The sequence below is a fragment of the Crocodylus porosus genome, unplaced genomic scaffold (genome assembly GCF_001723895.1).
Source record: "Crocodylus porosus isolate Cpor-Errol unplaced genomic scaffold, CroPor_comp1, whole genome shotgun sequence".
NCBI classification, from domain to species: domain Eukaryota; kingdom Metazoa; phylum Chordata; order Crocodylia; family Crocodylidae; genus Crocodylus; species Crocodylus porosus.
In genome coordinates this window covers 201,701,709-201,721,741 of record NW_017728906.1, presented here as the reverse complement: position 1 = coordinate 201,721,741, position 20,033 = coordinate 201,701,709, and the positions used below count along the sequence as shown (strand labels likewise).

General features: G+C 42.0%; 1 protein-coding gene across 2 annotated transcripts in view; it reads left to right on the top strand.

Moving 5' to 3' along the window:
• Positions 1–20,033, top strand: part of FCHSD2 (FCH and double SH3 domains 2) — a 248,175-nt gene that overhangs the window by 43,562 nt on the left and 184,580 nt on the right. For both annotated transcript variants that reach the window (XM_019530524.1, XM_019530523.1), the window contains exon 3: positions 13,379–13,424. In XM_019530524.1, coding sequence (XP_019386069.1) covers positions 13,379–13,424 — 46 coding nt within the window. The remainder of the gene's footprint in view (positions 1–13,378; positions 13,425–20,033) is intronic.

Sequence of the window (20,033 nt, the reverse complement as noted above, 5' to 3'; positions counted from 1 at the left end):
GGGGTAGGGGTCTGTGTGCATGGTAGCACGTGGGGTGTGTGGGTACATGTGTATGATGGGGGATGTGTGTGGAACTCACCCTATGAATGCACACATACCCCTCCCTGCACACGCACACCCACACACTGCCCCTGCCTACACATGCACGCATGCACACACTGCTCCTGACTATGCACGCATGCGTGCACACACTGCTCCTGACTACAAACGCACATAAACACATGCACACTCTGCCTCTGCCTACACATGGACATATATACACATACCAGTATGGCCCCATGTTCCCCAGTCTGGCGATAGAGCCAGGAGCCATGTGGTGCCAGAGCAGGGCAGGGGCAGGAAGAAAGTGACATGGCTGGGGGTGGGGTGGGGTGAGGCTGGGCTGCTCAGCTCTGCTGAGGGCTCCCCCTGGGTCATACTGCTTCTGGCTCTTGTCAGCTTTGACAGGCAGCCAGGAGCAAATAGATATTAATTTTCTAATTTTTTTAGGGGCCCTGCAGACTGGATACAGTGGCCTGGCAGGCTGGATCCAGCTTTTGGGCTGTAATTTTCCCGGTTCTGCAATAAAGCAATTTTGGGAGCAAGGTGGGCAGTCTTCCCTGGCCTCTGCAGTTGACCACTCAAAACCTTCAAGCACAGATACCTTCTGCACAGCTCCTAACCCTCACATTGGGAATAATTGAATTCACATATCATAAACACTGATTACTGATCCAAAAATGTCCATATCCCATTATATTGTCCCCTCAGTAAACTTGTCTCGTTCCATCTTGAAGTGCATTGGGATTTTTGAACTCCTTACTTTGCCCAGAAGACCATTCTCAAACTTAAGTGCTCTGATAGAAAGCTGCTTTTATTTTCTGATCTACATTTCCTCTTAACTGGCTTGTACCCATCTGATCTTGTACCTGACTTGTTCTTTAACTTAAATGGCTCTTTCCCCTTTCTCATACTCACACTATAAATGTATTTATGAAGCTAATCACATTTCCTTTCAAACTTTGTTTTGCTAAGCTAACCAAGCCCAATCTCCTTTAAAAAAAAAAAAAAATCTGTGCTAAAATAGGTTTGTGGCATGTGCATTCTCCTGCTGAAGTGAGCAGTTGGCCCATCATCATCCTGCTGTTGACCACTATACCCAGGCCTCTCTTCTGCTGTTATGAGGGCTTTTATAAGCCCTCATCTTATAAACATCAGTTCTTGTTATTTCTTAAGCGCATGACTTAGCACTTAAAATTTATAAGTTTTTTTAATGCCCCCTTAGACAACCTTGTGGAACTCTTCCTGTAAAATAATCTGCTTCTCCATATTGGCAGTACTGCCCAGTCAGTGTCCCCTACAGAGTTCATAAGATGGTGGGTAAATGCTCAAAAAGTCTACATTTCTTAGGAAGATGAGTCCAAATAGGAACTTTCTTTGCCACCCTTCTCTGCTTTGCTTTTAAACCGCTTGGACTGTTTGTGGGTCAGAGACAACCGTGAAAGTTCATGTTTCCCCATGAAAAACTGTAACTTCAATGGATGTAATTGCAGGCACCCTGTTACACAACTGAGGAGTGTAATAGCAGCTGTATTACCCCACAACACCATATCTACTCTAACACTGAACTTGATGGCCAAATAACATTTCTCAATTTTAGGGTTCTTAAGGCTTTCTTTTTTTTTTTCCTCAATAGCAAAAAATGTTTCCAGAAAATGGCTGAGTGGTTTTTGTCAAACTTTCCAGAAATAGTAACTTCTAGATACCTGGACTAAATCAGAAAATTAGTACTAATTGAAAACCGGTTTATATGGAATGGTTTGGTGGAACTTTCGCTATATCAAGTGTTATCAATTGCCTGTTAACCTTTGAGGATTCAAATACCAAAGACGACACTTGGCAGTTATGTAGTAGTAGGTAACTAGTGATCTTCTGGATCATAGTGTCCACTTAAGAGGTCTAGTTAAATGCCTGCTGAATCTGTTTGTGGCTGACGAGCCTAATTCAAGAGCAGCACTTTGATATACAGTTACAGTCTTCTTGAGACTAATTGCCATCCTGAGGCTCTTACACGATTCAGAAGATCTGCCCAAGTGATTTTTCAGGGAAGCTTCACAGTGGGCAGCCAGGTCCCTGTCTTCCACAAACAGGAAATCTTCAAGTACTAGTTCTTTCACCTTGGTTTTTGCTCAGAACCTTGTAATGTTGAACAAGTCTCCTTCTGGTCTGGTTCGAAGATATAAATGCCATCATTGCTGTTCTTGAATGCGTGAAGAAGCAGGAATGAAAAGTAAATGTTAAAAAGCACAGGAGCTAAGACACACCCATGGTACTGTCTGCTGAGATGTAGTAATTTGTATTGCTGTATTTACTATGTAGTGACATACATATGCTACTTGGCAGCTGGAGAGAAGAGTGTTTTAGTTGGCACGGAAATCAGTGATGTATGTCAAGTCTTGTTTGAACTAATGAGATGATTGTTAAACTTATTTTAAATAGCTCCTAAGTCATCCAAATAGATATACCACTATATACAGACTATAGTTCCCTGATGAATGTAATTATTTTAATACTTTAAGTCCAAGGTACTGTAAGGGGAGATTGGTAATGAGGCATATCATGTGTTGAAGTATTTGTCAGTACTCTTCCACATGCATTTATTTTAAGTTTATACACCGTGCTCCCACACTACTTCTAAACACTGGAAGTATGATCTACCGCTGCAAACACATTTCCTGTTGCTTACAAGCAGATGCTGTCATTGGGAAGGAGTTTCAGACATACTTGTTTATACCTGGCAGCTGAAGCAGGGAAAGGATTACTGGGTACGGCTGCACGAGATGCTACATCACCCTAGCAATGAGCTACGTCGCTGTAGCTCATTGCTACAGCAAGTTAGTGTCAGCAGGCACGAACCAAGGCAGGCATCAGCATGATGCTATTGCTCAGTAGCGTGGGAAAAAACCCGTGTGAAGTCAGGACTGCGCAGTAACACCAGTTATTGCACAGTCATTTAGTAATTGCTAAGTACTAAAGTAGTACTAGTACTAAGCAAGTACTAAATGACCGTGCGGTGACAACTGTGCAGTCCGGCACATGTGAAGATGTATTCACTACGCCTAAAAATCCATTGTAGCTTGTATCGTTTTAAGCTTTTTTGTGCACCTTGTTCCTTATTTCTTCATAGTGATTTTGTGTGCAAGCATTCACCTGATACTAGGTGATATTATTAGTATTTAGGGAGTGTACAGTAGCAGTCCTTTTGTTTTTATTTTTTAACTACATTTGAGTAAAAAAGCATTGTATTTTAGTTATGTCAGGTTTTATCCGTGTGTGACTGGTATTGCAAACAAAGTCACCATAGTCACCATTGAAAATATAGCCACTATAATGTACAGCTACTCCTCGCTTAATGTCGTAGCTACGTTCTTGAAAAATGCAACTTTAAGCAAAACGATGTTAAGCTAATTGAAGTATGTCGCAGTAGTTACCTACTAGCAGGCAGCGGCTGAACAACATTATAACCAAATATTGCGTGACTTTAAACAAGTACGTTCTCTAATAGATCAGCGACGTAATAATGAAACAATGTTAACCAGGACGACATTAAGTGAGGAGTACCTGTATTTTAAAAAGTAAATGGCTCTGTGTGTATAGTTTTTCTTCCCTTCCCCACTTACAGGCATCATTCAATTTTTTTTCTAATTTTTTCAATAGGGGCTGACCATTTAAACGTGGTTTCTGAGCTAGATGATCTAGAAAAGGACAGACTGTTTGTTTTTTTCCTTTTGGTCAACCCCCCTGGCCCCCCCACACACATGCACACGAAAACCCTTGTTTTAGGCACCAGTGTGTTCCGAGTGCATCTGCCATGAAAGCAGATTTTGAACAGGAAGAGCCAGGTTATGGTGACATTTTTGGCATGTGCTTTAACGTTTTTTCATGCCCTGGTCAGAATCGATGTTGGTGACAAGTTGCAGTAAGTTAAATGTTACGTTGCATACCCCCACATTCCTAAAGAAACCCTCTGTCTATTTGCTGCCTCTTCCTCAGTTTCCCCTTCCAGCAGTCGTCCCTACTGCTCTGCTGCTTTGACAGGGGTTCCCTCCACTGCTCCTTGAAGTTAATGGGAACTCTTTTGTTAGCTTTAATTGGCTGTGGACTGTGCTGTAGGATGGGTGATGCACAGTGAAAATTACATTGGCCTCTTTCTTCTCCCTGTACTGATGTGCAAGACGGGATCCAACTGAGGAGATAATGACCTAGAGGACGGGGAGAAGAGGAAACTGGTGTGAGCAGTGGTGATCCTGCTGTATCTGCCACTGCAGCCTGGCTCCAGGGGAGGAGGTTTTTCTTTCTTCTCTCCGATGATGATGTCGGAAGTGCTGATACTGCTGTTCTGAGGCTCCAGGGAGCTTCAGCTCCTCTGCTTGGCCTGCTGCACGTGCTGTTTCCTATCGTTTGTTGCTGCTTGATTGAATAGAATATAGGGCAGCATTGGTGGGGGTGTCAAATCATATCTAAATATGGCAGGTGCATTTTGTGCGGTGTCTTATCCATTTTTTGCATGTTTAAAAAATGACGAATGCTAACAAATCCGTGCATTGGGCTTTTCTAGTACTTTCTTATAATCACCCTAAGTTTTTGCTGTGTTCACACTTCTGAAAAGTGGTGTGAACTGTGCTTTTGTACGATAGGATTTATACTCCCGTTGTACCTAAACCTTTCTCTGAAGTTTCATAGAAATGGCATATTATAAACCCACCAAGTGCTAATGTGGTGAAGGTTTACCTTTGTCCCTTACACCTGTCTGTATTTGGAGCATGATGGTCCTTCCCAAGCAAACAGAGGAGCCTTAATTTCCCCATGTAATTTACCCCGTTCCTTAGCTGTCTCCTCACTTCGTCTCAGATACTTATGCCAGATATATAAATTTAGCTCTTTGTGTACTTTGTTACTTTAACATAACATCTGGGAAAATAAATTTGCCAGTGACTGTTGGTTTGTTGTTTTCTGGATTTAACTAAAGTAACAGTTTATTTTTAATAGATTTTTTTTCAAAATGTACAAATGCTTATTTTGAAACATTAATTGATGGAACATTAATTAATTAAATAGCATCATCTTTTATCAGGTGAACATTTTAGCTGGGTTTTTTTTTTTCCATATGCAGTCTCTAAAAGTGGCAGGCTCTATGAGTGAGGAGAGAACAGTAGATAATAGTATACCTTGACTTTTGACACTGTCTCCCATGACATTCTCATTACCAAGCTTAGGAGATGCAGGCTAGATGAAAGTACTGCAAGGGGGATACATAACTGGTTGGATCATCGTACTCAGCAGGTAGTCTTCAGTGGCTCAGTATCTAGCTGGAGAGAGGCATCAAGTGGGGTCCCCAGGGATTGGTCCTGGGTCTGGTATTGTTCAACTTCTTCATTAATGATTTGAATGAATAGATCAAGTATATGCTTAGGAAATTTTGCAGATGACACCAAGTTGTGGATACTCCAGATTACTCTGGATAGACTGAAGAAATGGTCCACCATCAGTGAGGTGAGATTCAACAAGGACAAGAACAAAGACCTGCACTTGGGATGGAATAACTGTATGCATACATACAGACCGGGAAACAACTGCCTAAGTTGCGGTACGGCAGAGCGTGACCTGGGGCTTGAATATTCGGGACCATAAGTTGAATATTCGCCAACAATGTGCTCTTGTTGCAAACAAAGCCAACAGCATATCGGGTTGTATTAATAGGAGGGCCACTTGTAAATCAAGGGAATTGGTTCTTCCACTGTATTCAGTATTGGTGAGTCTTCACCTGAAGTAATGTGTCCAGTTTTGGGCCCCAGACTTCAAGGACAAGGACAGTTTGGAAAGTCCAGTGTAGGGCAAGAAAAATGAGACAAGACTTGTGAGGAAAGGCTGCAAGAACTAGGGTTATTTACCTTGGAGAAGAGAAAGCTAAGGGGAGATTTGATAATGGTCTTCAAATGAAGGGTAATTAGAGAAAGGATGGAGATGGGCTTTTTTTCTGTGCTTGCAAGGGACAGAACTAAGAGCAATGATTGCAAGCTGCAACAGAGAAAATTTAGGTTGGAAATTAGGAGAAACTTTTCTGATTATGAGGATGTCAGACATTGGAACAGGTTACCTGGAGAAGCTGTAGAATCTCCATCCCTGGAAAACAAGAACAAGTTAGATATACACTTGTCTGGAACAGTTTAGTCATGGATGATCCTGCCTTGAGTAGGGAGCTGGACTACATCACCTCATGAGGTCCTTTCCAGCCCTACTTTCCTGTGATCCTAAAAAGGGAAAAAAGGCCAGTCACGGTATTTACTCAAATCTAAGATGACCCTGAATTTAAGATGAGCCCCCGATAGTCAGATTCTATACATGAAAAATGTATAAATTTGTTATAATTTTCCATGTGCAGAATCTAATTATTGAGGGGTCATCTTTAATTCATCCGCTGCCCTCCCTCCACTGCTGGCAGTGGAGAGGAGCAGGCAGTGGAAGGCGGTCAAACAGCTTGCCCTCTGCTTGTGCCCTCTGTCCCACACCCTGCAGTCTCAGGCCCCCTGCTTCCCACTCTGTCTGCTCCCTGCTTCCCACCCCCATTACCCTTGCTCTGCCCTGGCAGGCCCTGTCTGCATTAGAGCCTGAACGGTGCACAGTCCCAGTCGCTGTACCAGTTGTATGGGCTGTGGACTGCTGCTATGGGGCTGAGTGAGGGCCATGCTTGGCGCGTCAAGTTGCAGGGTGGCCAGAGCCTGCTGGCATGGAGCAAGGGTTAAGTGGGAGAGGGAGAGGGGAACGTGGGCAGCAGAAGCTGCACAGTGGGGGGAGATGGGGAAGAGGCTGCAGGGGGAGATGGCAGGGTGCAGAGGCAGTGGGTTGGGGGGGTGGGCAGTAGCTGTGGCTACGGCCCTGACCCTGGGTAGGGACTGGAGCCCCAGCCACAGCAGCTGCCTCTCCTCTACCCCTCTTGTACTTGATTATAAGACTAAGGGCTTTCCCTTCCTGTAGTAAATAGGAGGGAAACCTCATCTTAGAACTGAGTAAATGCTGTATTTAAAAATTACTGAAATGTTGTTGAGAGCTACTGCTGTATACTCAATTACAGGCAAAAATATGGAATTAAATGGAATATCGTGAAAATGAAGCTTCTCTTCCATCTCTCTTTCAGAGATTTTTGCATCATGGTTTTGATCTGTATAAATAGGTGAATAGCATTCCAACAAGGCAGGGTAGATTTGCACCATATAGACCAGGGCTGTTTAACTTCTGAGCACTCAGGAGCCGTATGTCCCATGGGGCACACGCCGTGTGGGCTCCACCAGTGGCAGTCATGGGCCCCTGTGCTGTATAGATACCCCTTCCTACATTGCACCGCACAGCCCCTTCTCCACACCCCCCATTGCAAAGACCCCACGTGGAGACTCACCTTCCCCACCACTGCCCTGGCCTCACCCTGAGTGCCCCGGTCTGTGCCTGTGCCACCCTGCCCATTAAGGCTGGTGCACAGCGTGGAAGCTGGAAGGACGGGGAGCCCAGAGACTCTGGCTGCTGTTGCAGCTGCAGTGATAGAGGGAGTCGTGGCTAGGAGGCCCATCAGATTGCCTTGGGATATACTATGTCCAGCAGAAGCCAAGAGTTATGTGAGTGACAGACCTGTGAAAGGTAGGAGAAAGAGCAGTGTTAATGGAAGCATGGGGAATACAGACCTAATTACCCTCTTTTTCATTATTTTTTCGAAGTAGCTGGTATATGCAAATATACAAATTGCTCACTTTTGAGTGGGAACCTAGAATCCATTGGATTTGTGCATAACCTCTGTAATCAGTTACCCATACAATACTGCTAGCTATTTTTATAGGCAAGAAAAACCTCAAGGGTGCTATTGTTTGCCTGTCATTAACAGATCCATTAAAACAAATGACTGATTTTTAGTCGAATTCTAGATGCCAGTGCCTATGCCATCATTGTTGCTTTTGACTACTGTTACAGATTAACTCATTTCAGGGTGTATAATTTGAAGTGAAATATATTCTTTTTTTATTCTTAGTAAAGCAACTTGTCAGTGATTTCTCTTTGCCCTAAAAAGTGAGTTTGAGCACTTGCAGAAGGAATGAAAACAACTAACATTTATGTAAAACAAATGAGTGTTTCTGCTCTCTTCAAGTATTCCCAACCCCGGCTATTCAAAAATCAAGATCCACGCTTCAAAAAGACAGTATAACATTGTTGACTAAAAATTGCACAGTAATGGACTCCTTGGGTCTTTTTTTTTTTAAAGCAATTTAAGGTAATTTTAAACTTTTCTCCACAACCATAATAACTATACACACTTTAAAAAGTGGGAACTGAGTTTTTTGTACAGAATAATGTAATTTCAGGAGCTGGAGCAAATATCACATTTATAATGAGATTCCAGACATTGGCAACATAGCGATAGATGTGAATTTTAGGTTTAATTAATCCTTTCATTTTCTGTCTTGGAATTTTGAATGTATGAATGCATTACATTTATATTGAAGCCCACTTCTGATATAATCTAGTTTTTAGCAAATATTATATTATCTTGCAAGTGGCCATTCACATGGGTATGCTTGTTTGTGCACATAGGCTCATTGAATTTAATCAGATTATGAAAGGATTCAAGAATACTATTTGAGCTACTTTGTAAGGCTAGGCTGAGAAGACAGTGATTACTATCTAGAAACAAAGTAATCAAAAGAAATTGCAAAACTATTTTAAATTCATCCAATAATTTTTTTTATGGTACAAATAAAAAATATTAGATGTTTAAAAACCATTTTAAATATATGCTGGCTTGTTACAATGTGTAACCTCTGTCTTCCATATCAAAAAATTATAGAATGTGTTGTCCAGCTCCAGAATGCCAAATATTTTTCTGGCAGTAAATGAACATAAACTTCCAACTTGAGTAACAAATAGGTTAAAAATGAAAATCTCTAATGGACAATCATAACCATGCAAATTGTCACATTTTTCATAGTAAGACAGCATCAAATTATTCACGTCAGTCAGTCTGTGGTGTTTTTTAGCAGAATTTTTTTTTGCTCTTAGGAAACTTCCCTCTGTAAATCTTCATTTTCCTTCATGTTTTTTGTTCTGTATGTCTAGTTGTCCTAAGAGAACTCCTGTATAAACTGGCCTGAGGTTAAAAAACAGCTTTGTCGTACAAGTCTGAGGAAATTTTCACATAGGAAAGAATGCCACCATCATGGAATACAAATAGATGATCCTGTCAATCTCACGTACTTGCTCTTTTTTCATTACAATAAAACATGAACAGCTTGAATCCCCCAATGTAAGCGTTGTGTAAGCTGGGCTTGGTGATAGCATAAAATACCTGGAGAGATTCTGGGGCATGTCATCAAGCAATCCCCTTGTAAATACCTGCAGGATAACAAAATGATCAGAAATAGTCAACTTGGAATTGTTGAGAGCGAGCCATGCTTAACTAATCCAGTTTACTTTGATGACAACATGATGGGATTTGTGAATTGGAGGAGAGCAATGGGTGTGATATACCCTGGCTTTAGCAAAGGTTTTGACGCCGTCTCCTGAATACATTCTCATTAATAAACTGAGAACATACAGTGTGGGTGTCCTACTGGTTGGATCATTGTGCTCAAAGAATCATCAGTGTCAAGCTGGGAGGAGATGCCAGGTGGGGTTACTCAGGAGTCTAGTGCTGTTTAGTATCTTCATTAATGATTTGGCAGATGGAATCTAGGGCACACATAGTAAATTTGCAGTTCACACCAAGGTGAATACAGTGGCGGGTATTTTGGAGGACAGGTTGATATTTCAAAATGATCTTGATGAGTTGGAGAAATGGTTCATAGTTAATTGAACGACATTCAGTAAGGCCTAGTGCAGAGTTCTGCACATACCTCGAATAATACAGGCAGAGAAGGGAAGTGATTAGTTAGGCTGTAGTACTGCAGAAAAGGATCCCAGTGCTATAGTGGAGTGCAGGTTGAATAGGAGTCAGCGGCGTGCTATTGCTGGAAAAGAAATTACTAGCATACTGGGATATATTAACAGGAATGTTGCATGCAAGTCAAAGGATACGATTTCTCCTCTCTGTTCAACTCAGGTGAAGCCTCACCCAGTGTACTATATCTGGTTTTGGGCACTGCATTTTGAGACAGACAGGCAAATTGGAAAGAGGCCATCACAGAAATTGAAACACGATTGGAAGTCTAGGAAACATGATTTACAAGGGAAGATTGGAAGAACTGGAATTATTTAGTTCAGAGAAGGAAAGACATCTGATGTGCATTTGATAACCATCCTTAGACCTGTGATTCTCAACCAAGGTGCCTGGTGGTACTACCAAATCCTTTGAAGGGTGCTGCAAGGTGGGAGTATAGATAAGTGAGGTATGAAGAGATAAGCAGATAAAACAGGCTCAGGCTTGTCCCTGCCTGGATAATACCCCTGTGTCGTGTCCATCCCCCCCGTCCCCACCTCCAGTTACCCAGCCTTTGTGTAAGGAGGTAAGCACTGTTATATAAAAAATTGTTTTTCAAATTGGGTGCTGTCCATTCGCAAAGGTTAAAGAGGGGTGGGGGGAGGGGGTTGACTTGAGTCCAAAAAGGTTGAGAACCTCTGGTCTGGCCATTGAAAGGTGGTTAGAAAGAGGATGGTGATTCTCCATGGCCGCGGGGGACAGGAAAAGAAGTATGTAATAGTCTTTAAATTGCAGCAAGAGAGATTAAGGTTGAGCAAGGGTTGGAGTAGATTACTGCTTGATATCCCTTCCAGATCCATTTTTGTCTGTAATTCTAAAAGCCATTTATTTTAAAGTGACTACACATTTTAAATATTGTGGAATCAAATCTAAAACATTGCTTTCAAATGTTTCTTGCTTATACAGCAGGTACTGTCCAACTCTGTCCTCTCCATCAGACTGGAGACTGCTGCCATGCCAAAGGTGATCTCAGTGTTTCTAGCGGTGTACAACTCAACATTCAATCAAATAAGTGGCTTTGCACTTAGTGGCGTTCTGTTCAGAATGCAGTGAAACTCTTGCACCCAGTTAGGTACAAAATAATTAAAGGTATTTTGTATTTAGATTTGACTACAGGTTTTCAAATAAGATTGGTTAGCATCCTCGGTCTAAAGATCCTAAGGAACTCTCTTCTACTGTTCACAGTGAGTTAGGACTTTTGCTGTATAACTTATCTAAAAGATTGAACCTTTGACACAATGTCTGTCAATCAGTGTTTGTATGCCTGGGGCATAAGAGCCTGAGGAGTAATACCAAAAACCACTGAGTGCCTTTTTTGTTCTTACATTCTACCTATTATAGAATGATCTTGCAGGATACTTATATTAAATTAACTTCCAGCTCATCACTATCATTAGCATGCAGTCAATTTAACTAGAATTCAAGTTGGAGGTTTTGTGCACCGTGTGTTGTTAGGGGTAGTAGGAGAACATGGTTTTTAACATTTGAAAAGCTTACTTTATTTACACTGCAGGCTGAGGAAAATGCTGGTGCGTGGCTGCTTTAGGCTAAAAAGGAATCAAAATTTGTGGAAGAGGGGATCTCTTAGACCAGCTAAATATTTGCAAACAAATTGTTTGCAAGCTTCCGGGCACACTCACCCTTTATTGGGCATAGGAGAGAGCAGAGATTGTAAAAGTTCTCCTAGGTTGAAATAAAAATTCATATTTTATGAGGATAAAAAGTAAATTTCTTGATACACCTAAATAGCTGTAAATCGAAAGAGGTTTGATCATGGTTTGGCAACTTTCCCTTTGTGCTACCATGTTTTGCTTCACTGAACACAGCAGCAGGTAGTGTCTTCCAGTGGCTGGCCAGAAGACCCAGCTCAGGTCTGAGACAGACTGGTGTTGGGATCTGGGATCTGGCTGTCACTTTTTTTTTTTTTTTTTTTAAATCCCTGATCCTTGCCATGACATGACACAGGCAGGGTTCCCTGCCACATGGCTGCCCAGCCATGGCAGTGCAGGTAAAGCCTGTCACCCCTGCCAGACACTGAACACTGCCAGAGCCCCAACTCTGTGGGCCCCAATCCAATGGCTCTGGGACAGATTTGGCCTGCAGGTCGTAGGCTGTCATCCCAAGGTCTAACATTAAACGGTATAGAAACATACTGGAATTCGAAGAGACCTAAGAGAGGGTAGAGTCCTCTGCTTCAAAACATATTCCACAAGTTTGCTGCAAGCTTGGACCTTTGGATTCAAGTATACACTGGAACTATACAAGGCTCCTTTCTTATATTGGGGTACGATTGAATGAAACCATAGTCATGTTATGTAGGTGTAAACTTGGACTGACGTAAGAGAAATCTGCAGTTACTCCAGATTTAGTCAGAGGCACAGAGCTTGATTTGGCCGAGAAGGCTTTGTTGTAAACCCCAAGTAATTTACCAAGTACATTTTGAAATGAAGCATGTTGATTTCTTCTTTTAGGTTTTTTTTTTCCCCCCCCCTTCAAAATACCTCCTAAACTAGCAGACATTTGACCTTGACTACACCTGGGACTATGCTCTATTTGTAATCCGGTGAGCAATAGATAGAGTTATGGCAGGATTAACTCTAGTATATACAGCTGCAGTCCAGGAGAGAAGTTTGTTTGTTTGTTTTTTTTAAATGGCTGTACTATATTTACGCCAATCAAAGACTAATTTGAATTTTAAGATCGCCCCATAGTAATTAGATTCTCAACTTGGAAAAGTATAGCATATTTTATAGCTGGTAAGGCGTAGAACTATAAGAAATTTATAATTTTCTGTGTCTAGAATCTGCTTATTGAAGGGGGGGTAGGGAGTTGTCTTAAATTCGCACCCCTCCCCCAATGCTATGGTGGGGAAAACACCAGCAGGAGGTGAGAGACCAGACCCCTGCCCCCTTGCTCCCCTCCCCGTGCCGGGCCAGGGGCGAAAGCTGGAGTTGAGCTGCTGCTTACCACAGTCTGGTACTTAAATTCAAAACAAGGTCCTCGTACCCCCTGCTGATTTGCGAGGGGGAACCTCATCTTGGATTCAAGTAAATACAGTCATTTGGATGAGTGAAGGCCACATTCTGTTCCCAGAAGTAGTATGAAGCTGAAGAGACCTTATTTCAAGCAGTATTTGCACTGGTAGTCCTGGATGCTGGGTTTGAGGAATGGGGTTCTGACCATGAAGTCTATTCGCAGCTGGTCGTGGGCTGCCAATAGCCAATTGTTAAACGGTTTGCTCTTTTCTGTAGCTCTTCATGACTATAAAGGCTGCTTGTCGGTGTACTTGAACTAAAGTTGTATCAGATTCCTTTTTTAATAAATGTTCACGTTTGTGGTATGCTACTGCGTACTCTAATGGAAATTTCTCCCCTTTTTTTGCAGGACATTCAGTCAGAAGAGAGCTGCAATTGAGAGAGAGTATGCACAGGTAAGCTGCAGGATAAATTTGCTTTTTCTGAGCTGTTCTCTGTATGTAAGAATCCATTTGCTCGTTAACAGGTCTTCTGTAATACTGATCATTTTTTCACTGGCTCTTCTGTGGAGCAGGTAATGTAAAAATAGCTCTTTATGTTTTGGGCTGAAGATTGTTCAGCACAGCTAGGCGATCTCCATTTTTATAGCCTGCTGGGCGCCTGCCTTGGGAAAGATTTAGCATACAGCAGAAGTGCTTGGCACTTCCTGGAATTGGTCCACAGCAATTCTTTGGGCCCTGCCCAGGGATTAGAGGAGCTGCCTTGTACTTAAAAGAAGCAACCTAGTTATAAAGAGCATAGAAGTCAAGCTTGTAGCATCAACTTTATGTGCTTATATTACAGTCTTTTTTTTTTCTTTTCAAAACTGTTTCCCTGGAGTTTCAAGGCATTCTGCAAGGCCCACATACATTTACCCATGCTTATAGCATAGGCAAGGCTGAGGCAGGAGCAGTATTTGTTGTAAGAAGCAGAGCGGACATCCATCTCTTTTTTATTTGTTAGTTTGTTTTGAATATCTGCTCCAATGCTTTCCAGTTTGGGGACAGGGAACAGCTGCTGGTTTAGCTTATGTGGCTATTTTTAATTTATGGGTAATGTCCTAAAGCCAAGGACTAAACAACAATGGCAGAATGAAGAAATAAAAGGCAGGGACACTTGAGGGTTGTGTATACAAAGAAACAAACACAACTGGAGGCATGTGTAAAACACAGCATGGAGCAGGAAATAAAATGTTAACCTTGTTTTACAGTTCTTCATGCTGGTACAGTGATTGTTTTGAGCTTTTTGCCTCCTAGGGTGCTAAAGTTTTCCATTCTTCCATTTTAGATGTTGTTCTAATCAACAGCCTGTTAAAGTCTATCATGTTACAGTATTCACAAAGCTTCTGCATAAAGTGAACCTCATCAAAATCTAGGAATGCCTCATTTTTCAAGTCCACGTCTAACTTACTCGTGTTGAAATTCTGCATGTGCATTCTCAGCCAAGACTTGCATTGAAACGGTGTAAGAAAGCAAATTAAATCTTTTGCTGTTTTTAAGTCAGCCTTTTGCTGCGTGTTCTTATCAATGTGTACACGTCCCATCGGCTGAAAACTAAGGGAATAGCTCTATGTCAGAGGTCATAGTATAGCGCTCTTGAGACCATCTGCTGATACTTGCATCATATTTATTGATATTCTAGAATATGCATTAGCACGTGGTCAGTTGCTGTGGCAGTTGCACTCAGCTTGATGAAACATTGGGACAAATTTTCATGGACAGGATCAATGAACTTGATTTTTGAATCCCTGGAAATCCTTAACATGCCTTGTGTATTGGAATAGGACTTAATATAATTTGAAAAGTAAATAATTGGGTTGTCACCATTATGGGCTTAACTGTGGTTTTCAGACAGTTAAAATTGCAAATTTCCAGTAAAGCAGCTGCATCAGTGAGATTTGTATAAGTGACTATTTATCTGAATAAAAGCTTGCAGCCTTACTTGATTTAGTGATTTACGGTTCACGAACCATTGTGGGTGCCTCAAGTTTAGTCCCATAAAATGTATTTTGTTTTTTGGGGTTTTGGGGGCTTTTTTGCACGTTATAAAGGATTTCCTACAAAGCTTCGTAATAATATAAAGTAAGCTAAACATAAACTCCACTGTTTGTTGCGGGGGGGGGTGTTTTATCTTTAACCAAAAAAAAGTTATGAAAGCATCTGAGAATCCTCAGTAGCTTAGTTTTGAAGTAAGACATCTATAGTGTCTCAAAATGTTTCTTCCTGCAAAGATTTTTTTTTCTTTGTCCAATTAGGCAACTGACTCATGAAGGGCTTGATTTTGATGTATTTGTTGAAGTGGGAAAGTAGGACAAACTTCAGTATTGGCACTGCTACCCTCGCCTGTCAAAAAGGCCAAACCTGAGGACAGTGAATGGTTTACATATAATGAATTACACTGCATAGCCAAACAGAAACACCCAAAACTTATTTTCTAGTATTCTTACTTCCTCTGCTCATGTACTGCACCTTTTTATTAGCCTGGTGTGATTGAATCCAAGCTCTATGGGACAGGGATTATTACTTTTCTTTATGATGTTTAGTTCAGTGAACACTTGATTGGATTTTCTAGATACTATCATAATGTAAATAGAAATAAAATCCTATGTGCTCTTGCTTTCACTCTCCCTCTTTCTCCCCCATCACTGCACTGGAATGGAGGCCAGGGTTTCCAAGGCTCATGCAGCTTGACACAGGGCAGGAGTCCCCTTCTCGGCCTCCCCATCCCTCTTTGCAAGATGGCACTGCCATGAGGGGAGGTGTCAATACACCTAGCAGCCATGAGGTAACCCTCTCCCCTAGCCTCACAGCTGCCACCAATTTCATATGTCAAGTGGCTACCTTAAAACCTTTAATGCATTGGCAGTTATGGGCCAGGGGAAAGAATAAACCACCTGGCTGCTGGCCATGCTGACATCTGCCTTTGCCACACCAGCTTTTCCCTGCTGGCCCAGACCGCAAACCCGGTCGGATATACCTTGGGCCTCCCCAAATACTTACTGCTCTTGAGACATTAAAATATCTGTGCATCTGCTAGAAAGCAGTTGATTAGGCAGCAGAGAAATATTGCATGACATTGTGTATGCCCATGTCCCTGCAACTTTCATCATTTTTAACATCAAAATAGCTGCTTTTTGCTGTACTAGCTTAGTTTTCCTGTCTTTCAGCCTAGAAAATATAAACTGACCCTTCCTTCTGTCAGTCTCAACAAGGAAGCAGGATTTGTAGGAGTAAAATCCTAGTTTTCTTTGGTGCTGTCTACCATACTGCCTGAAGACTTCCCGAGCATTACTTAACTGGATTTCGTACCACATGTTAAGCACAGACAAAAAAGGCACAGGGTAACTCTGACTTGGACCATGCTGGGCAGAGCTGGGAGTAGATCCTAGATATTTTGAGTCAGCTTTCATAACCACAGGACAAACCTTGAGCAAGTAATGTAATTCCTGCTAGCACCAGAGTGATTTTACAAGCAGGTTGATCCAGGAAATATAGAAGAAACGAGGGCTGCCTTTCATTGGACCAACTACATGATTGAAAGCTTTTGTGTACAAGGCACCCTTCTTCAGGTCATAGGTTCAGGTGACCAGAAGAAGGCTGCTCTGTACCCAAAAGCTACTCTACATCTCTCCTAACCAGTGAATTGGTTCAATAAAAGAGATCACCTGCAAAAATTCTTGCCTCTACTCTGTGTTCTGTTATAACTGCAAAATGTAACTAATAATCCTTGTCTCTGTTTTGTAAAATGTTTTGAGATCTATGGATGAAAAGCACTGTACACTAACTTACTTGTAAAGCATCCAACTCCATAGATTCATAGATTGTGAGGGGCTGGAAAGGACCTTGCAAGATCATCGGGTCCAGCCCCCAGCACTAAGCAGGACAGCTCCGCTGTACCAGAAAGAAACAGATAATGGGTACAGTATTGGGTTATGAATAACTGACTTAAAAATCAAATGCCCTTCATTTGCAAGAGTACTGTATAAGTACCAGAATGTAAGACAGTTCTATTAATAAAATAAAAATGAAGTTCCGGTTAAGCTACTTTAATTGTCTTAACAGTCTTAGAGGCTATAAAATAAAGGTAAGTATGGGAGGAGAGAAGTCACTCTATAATAATAGAACAGAAATAGAGCTAGAATTTAAAAGGGCGGGGGGGAAAGCTCAGATAATGCATATCAATAACAGATCATGCCTTGAGAATTAGGCCTTATAAAAGAAATCATTTCAGAGTAAGATATAGTAGTAACTAGGCTGATTCAGACTTTCTCCATAGACAAAACAGCTGTAGCTTTGAGAAGGCAAGTCTTATGACAGTTTCTGTGTTGAATGTTAGGGTGAAATCAAGTCTGGCCCTTGATTCAGCAGTTGCCTAACCACTGGGGCGACAGTCAAATAATTTGATGTACTTGCCTTGAAAGCGTGACAAGCAACTTTCTGTCTAGTAGCTCATTCCCCCTAGTCTTGGCGGAGTGCTTTTTCTGAGAGAAGGATACAAAAGGTTACTGTGGCTGCATAAAGAGCAGGAAAAGGTTGTGTACTTTAAGGGTGGTCCCCCCTGCCTGGGGACAAACAGGGAGCAGACATGGATTCTCTGTCCAATGGTCTTTGGTGGTAACTGGTGCATTTCAGTGATTTTGCTAGTACCTATTTTTGTTCTTTTAAGAAATCATTTTATTAAGGAATAACACTGGCCTGGAACCCTTTGAAGACATGTGTACTAATAATTTAGCTGTGCTTGTGTTACTTCTGTGTATCTGTGACAAGCCCCGTTTCCTCTCATTGGAAGGTAATATTTAAGATTCATATTGAGGCAGCTTGAACTGCAAGGACAATGTCTTTGATTTGGATATGCTTCCTTTTTTAGGGAATTAATTTTTTTTTAGCTTGACTGCCCTAAGCCATGCTATCACTTTAGTTGATAATTAGCATTCATATGCAAATTGCAGCATCTGCCATGCTTCTAGCTTGTGAAGCAATTTGGCGATGATCCTGTACAGGCAGGTCTTCCACTGAAGTAAACAGGACGCTTGACTGTAAAGAAACTCCCGATCTTGGGGCTGGAGATAAAGCCCCCATTGTATCAGTCTGTGCTGAGCAGCAGTCACATGAAGAAGAGAACAAATAGGTTTTTTCAACCCTTCATATTAGTAATAGTCCAAAATATATTCCTCACTGCTGGAAAGCTTAAAACTGAAATTGGTTCCTGAAGGTGTTTCATTTCATGTGTATGTAGATAACTGTGTAGTTTGCCTGTGTAGATTTACTTGACCGTGTAGTTTTACTAAGAGGTTAGATTCTGGATTTGCATGGGATGGTTTGGATGGGGATGATCCTGCCTCAGGCAGGGGCTTGGACTAGATGACCTATAGAGGTTCCTTCCAGCCCGACCTGTCTATGATTATTCCAAGGGGTCTTTCCATGAGGGTGGGATGCTGTTGTATATATTTAAAAAAATTAGAAATAATTCTTTAATAGGGATTGTTAGAAAGACTGTTCATTCTGGGGAAGCCTCTTTTTAAGCCCCCATCACCAGCTTCAAGCCTGTGGCATTCTGTATCCTTCTGGAGACCTGTGTCTAGCCACAAGACATGCCTGAGCTTCCTAAAGCACCACCAAGTGCTTGGGGTTCAAGCCTGTAAAGTGGGGTGAAGAACCTGAACTTGTGCCCATGTCTTGAGCCCTGTAGTCTTTGGGTATTAGAAACCTCAGAATGGTGTCTTGAACTTCCAGGCAGCTTAACTTTAGTTTGTGAATGTTTGAAATGATTTCTTAGTACTTATAGCCTCAGTGCGGCACAACTGAAATATCATTTTTGCCCTCAAGTGAATGGTGGCAGAGTCTTCCCCAGTCAGTGCCACAGCGACCCATAACCGACCTGAATGACAGCTTTACATAGTCTGCTTTCTGCTGCAGGGTATTTCCCATGTGAGATGCTCGTATACGATGCCTCTCTGCCTAGGCAGAGCGCTTTGTGCCCTGCCTCGGTCAGAAGTGACTTCTGTTGAGCTGCATCAATCAGCCCCTCCACTGAAACACCAAGGGATGATCCCCTCTGCCTCCTACTGCATGGGGGGCTCCTCTGCCATGAGCCCCCAGAAACCCTGAGGCCGCTGTGAGGGAATCCTTATGAGTGAAATCATCAGACATACCCAGAGTTTAGGACTTTGGTTCTGTGTGATCCAGAGTGGCCGTGGTAGCTCCAAAACCTTCCCTCACATAATGGTTGTTGGCATTGGATTTGGAAAAACGCAAGATCTGAGAAGGCTCCTGATCCAAATGCAGACACATGGATGCCCTTTAGGTGAAAGCATAATTCAAAGACTCCATTATCTGTTCAGGGTTTGAATCTTGATGTGGCTGGTACCGAGGTGATACTAGAATAACTCCTGACCCTCAAAACCATCTGTCTCTTTGCACCCTGGGCTTGGTTTATGAGCACAGAGGCCAGCTACGACTCCTATCTTTTTGTTATTTGCCATATTTTTATTTGTGGAATCTTTCACAAAAAACGGACTACTGGTGACTCCTTGTTTTTACATTACATTAAAAATCAATTTTGAAATGCTTTGTTTTAGAGGAATGTTAAATATTCATAAGCTTTGCAAATAAAGTGGGATCTAGTTTTGCCCTGGTAACCTTTAATTATTATGGCCAGTTGTTTTAGATGCATCTTATTTTTTTAATATATTAGCTATGGAAGAAAAACCAGCAGAAGACAACCCAGGTAACTTAATTACCAGTGTACTTATTAGGTGTGTACGAAGCAACTAGTATTCGCTTCAGATTCTGGTGATTTGGGGGACAGTGATTTGATTCAGTGATTCAAATCGCTGTCCTGAATTGATTTGACCGAATCTGATTCGGAGATTTGGCCGCTGCTGAATCTCTGCATCAGCCCCAGCCCCTCTCAGCTCTCCCAGTCTGTCAGTGGCTGCCCCACCCGGCCCCAGCTCCCAGCTCTTTGAAAAAAAAGGCTTTCACTCACCATCTGCTGCCAGGTGGGGGAGCGATCCCCACTGCCCC